Source organism: Galeopterus variegatus, unplaced genomic scaffold (genome assembly GCF_000696425.1).
Source record: "Galeopterus variegatus unplaced genomic scaffold, G_variegatus-3.0.2 Scaffold1189, whole genome shotgun sequence".
NCBI lineage: Eukaryota > Metazoa > Chordata > Mammalia > Dermoptera > Cynocephalidae > Galeopterus > Galeopterus variegatus.
The window spans coordinates 239854-246487 of NW_007727300.1; the positions used below are offsets into that span (position 1 = coordinate 239854).

Consider the following 6634-nt stretch of genomic DNA (forward strand, 5'->3'; position numbering starts at 1 on the left):
TCAATGTGTGCTCAAACCATGAGATGCTGTGCTCTCAAAATCAAGAGTGCAGCAGAATTGCCCTGGTTGCTCATCAGTGTGTTGAGTCCTGAGCTTCACCTCCCCAGAGGCTCTGACTCGGTAGATCAGGGCGAGCCTAGGAATTGGCATGTTTAATAAGTACCTTCCAGTCCCTACCCACCTGCTGACAGTGACTGAGGTAGGTGAACCAAGGATCCTCCTGCAGGATACCATGCAGCAGCCACTCCTCCTATGGGCTTCCCTGTACCCATCAGGCTCCCAATCTGGACGGCTTCAGCTTAGGGACTATTGGGCCCTGGGAGGCCCAGAGCCTCCCTCCTGCCATGGGGCCTGGCACATGGAGGTTTACTAAATACTTCATAAATGAATGAATGACAGAGGTGAGGTGGAAAAAGATAAGAATGGCATTTGGAAGTGTTCTGCCCACTTAGGAGAAAAGGAACAAGGTTAAAGCCTTTAGAAGTCCCTTGCTGAAAACTCTAATAAGGAGAGGTGCAGAAGCTTCCAGATTAAATAATAACCATTTAATGAGAGCCCTATGTGTTAGAATGTTTTTTAATGGCAGCCCAGTGACCCAATCCAGCCTGGCAGACAGGTTTTGGTTAGCCAACAATGTTATAACAAGATTGGTTCAATAAAACGGGAGATTTTATGTAGAAATCCAGACTTTTTGGCTCTCAGAAATGGCAATACTGGACCTGTATTTCGTACATAGCAATTATTGGCTGGACCTACTACAGCTGCTTTAGATGCACTAAGCTCCATCCAGTTTGCCACGGTCCCCACAAAGTAGATGTGGGCATATGAAGCTGGAGTTAAGGCCCAAGATCTGGTTGGCTGCTAGATGTATCTGTAACCTCAAATATATGAAAATCCACCCCGGAGAGATTTTTGTCCTATCTATTTTTCTAGTTTTCAGATTTATTTCCACCTCATAAGAAAGAGACTCAGAGGGGTGTCACATGAACCCAATAGCTGCTGAGCTGGGATTTAAACCCAGGCCTGCCTGCCTGGGCTTTTATTCTCAGCCGGACAGTTTTATGGCCCAGCCTCCCACCCATTCAACCAAAACAGCTCTCCCTCCAGGTCTCCCCTGCAGGCTCTGCCTGAAGGACACTGTGAAAGTGCCTTGTTACATCACTGCTCAGTCACAGTTGGACTGAGAGCAGAGCATGGCCCAGCCCACCAAGGCACCAAGGGAGCCCAGGCTGGCCTGGCTTAGCCACACACACACCATGAAGTACCCTCTGTCACTGCTCAGTCACAGTTGGACTGAGAGCAGAGCATGGCCCAGCCCACCAAGGCACCAAGGCAGCCCAGGCTGGCTTAGCCACACACACACCATGTGTCACTGGTGAGCGACCTCACATTTTCTTTCCTGGTTTTCTGGCTCTGCCTGCCTGTGGGTTTGCTGTTGTTCCTGCTGATCATCTGGCTACGCTTCCTACTTAGCCAAGGGGAGCTTCTTACCAACCCTGGCTGGGCCCTAATCTTGGAGTTAGGCAAGGGCCCAAATAGGCCAGGGTGTCCTGAAACAACTGCAGAGAAGGGGGTCTTGTTCAGGCATTTTAAGTGCTGGTTCAGATACAAGCAGTCAACTGTAAGAGAAAAGGATTGGTTTGGTAGTTCAGGCTTTCTTAAACTAGAATCCAAGAACAAACCCCTGAGTTTGACTGTGAAGCAGTATGTTTGTGTATGTCTGTATTCCCTCAGGGCCACCACTAGCACATGGGATCTTTTGTACAAGTTAGGAAGAGGTGCTTCTCTGGGCAGATGAATTAGAAAAAGGTGCTCCTTCCTGGACATAAGGCTCTGTGAGCAGATTCCAACCCCATTCACCCCTCAGCTGAGTGCTTCTGTGCAGTCAACAACTGGCACAATGGGATCCGGCAGCCTCAGGCATTTTTTCAGGTGCCCAGAGACCACTCACACCGTTTTCTGCCTAGACCATGTCAGAGAGGACCTGCTTTCTCTGGGACACAGGATCATGGAAGCCAACTGACATTGGTCCTTACCTCGGCATGCCACCAAGAGGAGCAAGAGGCGGGGCAAGCCTGGCAGCAGGTGGGCCAGGATATGGCCTGGCCATGTGACAGGAGTGATACTTCTGCTCCTCCACTCTCCTATCTCCCTGGGCATTCCCTTCCTTCACCCAGGGGCCTCTTCCTGGGGACTGCTTGACCTCCCACCTGCTGCTCCTTAGCTCCTGACTTTTGGACAACTAGGCAGGGAGGGTGCTGAGCAGTTGTCAGATGTCACCGAGACAGGGTTAGCAATCACCGCCCGCCCCTGCCCCCAGCCAGCCCTGTGACTAAATGTTGGTAATTGTGTAGTTATTGGAAGTTCCTGACGAGACCCTAGAAGGTCCTCTTGCTTCCAGAAAATGTTTGTTTAAAGTATGTTCTCCTCATATTTCCAGGGCAGACAGCAGCCCTCCCTAAGGGGCACAACTCGGGCATAGGGCCCCAGCAGCCAGGGGAGTCAGAAGACGTGTTTTGTGTGCTGGCTATAAAAGCCATCTCCCTGGGGACTAGAAGACTTCAGATTTCAGCCTTGCCCCTTAAAAGTTCATACTAACGGCTAACCTTTTTGAACACTATGTACTAGCTCTTGTGCTGAACACATGATGTGCATTATCTCATTTAAGCCTCAAAATAACCCTGTGGAGGGATCCTTATTTTACAATTGAAGAAACTGAGGCTTGGAGAGGAGAAGCAACCTGCCCAAGGTCACACACCGATGACATACTTAAGAGAGCCGATTGTATGGCTTCAAATCCTGCCTCTGCCACCTACCAGCTATGTGACTTTGGGCAAGTCCTCTATGAGGCTAGTTTTCTCATCTACAAAATGGAGACTATAACAGTAACAACCCTCTGGGGCTATGGAAAGGCTTCAATGGCTTGATGCATGGCAGAGGCTTACAGGACGGGGCACACAGTACACGCACACATGGGACACAGTAGGTGCTTATAGACTGAAGAAATGATCCAGTCGGTGTTGGTTTCGTCAATGTGGAGGAAGTGTAGGAGTGGCTTTAGATGGCTTCTCTGAAGGGGGCGACACCTTACCTGCCATCCAGGCCAAAGTCTATGGCATTAATCTCCTCCAGCAATTCAGCCTCTTTGGAGGCCTTGCTCTAAAACTGATGTCGGAGGAGAGGGCCTGGGGTGGCCCGATAGCTGACCTCAACCAGCCTCGTCCTCTCACTAGGTTCTTGACTCTGTCCCAGTAAAGAGTTCAAGAGCAGAGTCACAGTAGAAAGTGAGAACAGGTTTAATGTAACTGATAAGAAGTACAGATTTCACAGAGAAAGTGCAGCCTAGCTCCAGAAACTGAGCAGCGCCTTCACCAAGTTTAATACAAGACTAAGAAATACACATTCACAGACAAAGTGTGGTCTGGCTCTAGAGTGAAGAGCAGCCTGCCAAAGGCAAGTTTGATACAAAAAGAAAGAAATACACACCTCAGGCAAAGTGCAACCCCCACCCCACCTTCTACCAAGATTCAGCTTTTATAGTTTTGCTATCTAATACATATTCATGATATCTAATGAATAGCCAGCTAAGAGGCTGGTTCCCAGTTAGGTAACCTAGTCTTGCACATGCTCAGTTGGTCTCTTTTAGAGCATGCTCATTGGTCAAATTCCATCACATGCATGGAATACATTCAAATATATTCTGTGCTCTCTAGCACCTCCAGTGGGAGGTCATTCAAGGAATAAACTCCTTTTTACTGAGATGTCCCCTGTGGTCTCAATCTCTGGGTGATGGTGCCAAAAGTAGGTTCTATAGGCCACGATAGTTCAGGACTCAGAGGTGGAACTTGAGTTCTGGGGGTGTGGGTGGCCTGAAATCCTGTCCCAGCGGGACTGAGCACCCCCTGTCTCAAAACCATCCACAACCTACACCACCCGACCCCTTCTCACACTTTCTCCTCAGAGGCTGTTTACTCACTGACATGTAATGTGGCATTTTGAAGTAAGTCCTTTATTAATTTTGCAATGAAGAGAAACCATCCTCAAAGTGGGGTGGGCGGTCCTCCCTCGGGGTCCCCTTCTTGGAACTCTCAGTATTATGGATGTTTTGCTCTTGTGCTGAGAATTAGCCCAAACTCAGGGTCTGGGCCTGTCAGGGTTTGGGGGACTGGGGTCTCGGGATACACAAACGTGTGGTTTTCCATTCTGTGTTTTGCTCTTGTGCTGAGAATTAGCCCAAACTCAGGGTCTGGGCCTGTCAGGGTTTGGGGCACTGGGGTCTCGGGATACACAAACGTGTGGTTTTCCATTCTGCTGTGGATCTTTTTGTCGGAATCAGTGTAGCCTGGAATCCAGTATGAGAAGCAGCAGGAACAGCTCTGACCCCTTCTCCCCAAACTCCACACTCCCCCACTCCTGCCAGGCTCAGCAGGGGAGGATCAGGGCCTGGAGGGAAGAGCACAGAGCATGGAGTACCCAAGAGGATGCCGCTTCTCAAGTGCAAGGAGGGGCGGGCAGGGAGGAGAAGGGAGCTGCCTGGTGAGACTGGCACCGAGGCAGCAAAAGATAATGGGCAGCTCAACTCCTGGGAACACTGGCCAGTGAGGATAGTTCTGATCTCTGGCCATGACATGGGGAGAGAGGATGGGGCCACATGCACCCTTCAAGGGGAAGATGCCCTGCTGCAGGCGCCTTTTCTTTTTTGCGATTTGAAAGGAGTTCACAGACAGAAGAAGGGAGACCTCCAAAGAGAAGGATTTCGTGCTGGATTTAGAGAGTGGCACAATAGGCTATGCCTGTTAAGGGTCCTGCCCAACCCTCATGGTGGTCCTTGGAGCAAGATGTTCAATTCAATGCTGGCTTTAAATTCCCTGACTCCAAACAAATGCACCCAATGGAACTGTGGAACCAGGAGGCCGAACTTGGATCCAGTACTACGTTGTGAGCCCCGACAAGTCATTTCACCTCTCTGAGCCTTACTCATCTCTAAAATATGGAGAAATACTAGTAATTGCTTTCAGGAAGTTAAGAGGATTAAGTGGGAAAATGCACATAAAACACTTAGCACATAGTATATATTAAAACAATAATCACCATCTCTAGTGAACAGTCACTTCAAGCCATCATACTGATCTGTAAGTCACAATAACTGCCAACGTTGAACACCTGTGCTAGGCCCTGTGCATGTCTTACTTCAGTTAACCCTCACGGTAGAAGATGCTATTATTATGCTCATTTTACAGATGAAGACACTGAGGCTCAGCCTTTTCTGTCTCCTGCTCCTGGACTGTAATTTGGGGGCTCTTTACAGCCTTCTTTACTTCAGTGCAACCAGTGAAGCAAAACAAGAACACACTGAGAAAAATAATCCTCTCCATCCCCTCTCCTTTCTCACCTTGTCTTCCCAAGATAAGCCACGTTAGCAAAGTCATGCGCACGCTTAATAACATATGTAGGTTTTCAAAAAATTTTATTTTATTTCTCAAAAAAATAAAAGGAGATCTTACCTTACATATTTCTCTGCAACTTGCTTGTGATATACCATGGATTATCCTGCAAGTCAAAAGATACAGATATAATGCAATTATTTTAACAGCTTCACGACATGCCATTGCACAGATGGACCATGTCTCTATGCAGTGTGTTTGTCACCATATAGTCAACCAGACATCCTGTGATGGATATGCACATGGTTTCCAGGTGTTTTATTTTTCATATGTGTGTGTGTGTGTGTGTGTGTGTGTGTTGCCACAAAACAGTGCTCCAGTGGAAGTTGTTACCTGTAGACTCAGATATTTGTTAGTGAAAGAACTAGTGGACAAACGGATGGATGTATCTCCTCAGTGCCTTCTCCTGGACCATACCCATCTCCAGGGTCCTTCCTTCTGTAGTCGATGGATATGGCCACTTTCTGAGTCATAGGAAAACCTTCTTTCTTGGTCCCTGGTCATCATTTAAGGCCCCAAAGTCTTCCTGAGGTCTCAGGGCTAGCCCATATGTTATGGTTCTGCCTTGGCCCCCTGGCCTCAGACAAGGCTGCAGGGATGCCCAGGCCTGGCAGGGGACTCCTTTTGGGTCAGGGGTAAGAGACAGGATTTGACCACCCAAGAGGCCTTGTCTCATACCTCCACAGATTCAGAGGAAAATGACTCAGACTTATGCTTCAATTGGGAGCCCTGGAGCAAAAGCCCTGCCAAGTTTTACTGGGAGGGGACACTCCAGAGCCAAAAGGAGGAGAGGCTCTGCTGGTGAGCCTGCTCTGCCAGGTAAGCCCTTTCTAAGGGGTAGGGGACCAGAAGGGGGAGCCTTGGGCTACTGCTGTGTTGGTGAGCTGGCTCCTTTGTCCATGCGGGAGGACAGGCTTACTCCACCATGTTGCAGAACCTCTACCTCATTGTGCTGGAGACCTGTTTTTGCCTTGTTGGAAGCAGCCACCTCTGCCATGAGGAGTTTCCTTACAAACGTCCCCTACCCTTTCCTCTATGACCTCACCTCCCACCACTCTCCTTAGGGTCTTTGCCTTGGCTGTTCCCTCTGCCTGGAACCCTCCTCCTTCAGTCATGTGCTTGACACACTCCCTCACCCCCGAGGTTTTGCTCAAGTGTCGCTTTGTCAGTAGGAAAATTTGTTAGTAGAA

The 6634-nt window shown here is 48.9% G+C and overlaps 1 protein-coding gene across 1 annotated transcript; it reads left to right on the forward strand.

The window, feature by feature from the left end:
• The first annotated feature begins 1256 nt into the window (after nucleotides 1–1256).
• ADIG (adipogenin) lies at nucleotides 1257–6249 on the forward strand. The gene is made up of 3 exons (XM_008575445.1): nucleotides 1257–1275; nucleotides 1371–1476; nucleotides 6129–6249. Exons 1-3 carry the CDS (start codon nucleotides 1257–1259, stop codon nucleotides 6247–6249), a joined length of 246 nt encoding a protein of 81 aa, XP_008573667.1.
• The last annotated feature ends 385 nt before the right edge of the window (nucleotides 6250–6634 follow it).

Coding starts and splice junctions, on each gene's coding strand:
- ADIG (XM_008575445.1), top strand. Junction 1,477..6,128: donor CTACGCTTCCTACTTAGCCA/AGGGGAGCTTCT, acceptor TCATACCTCCAC/AGATTCAGAGGAAAATGACT.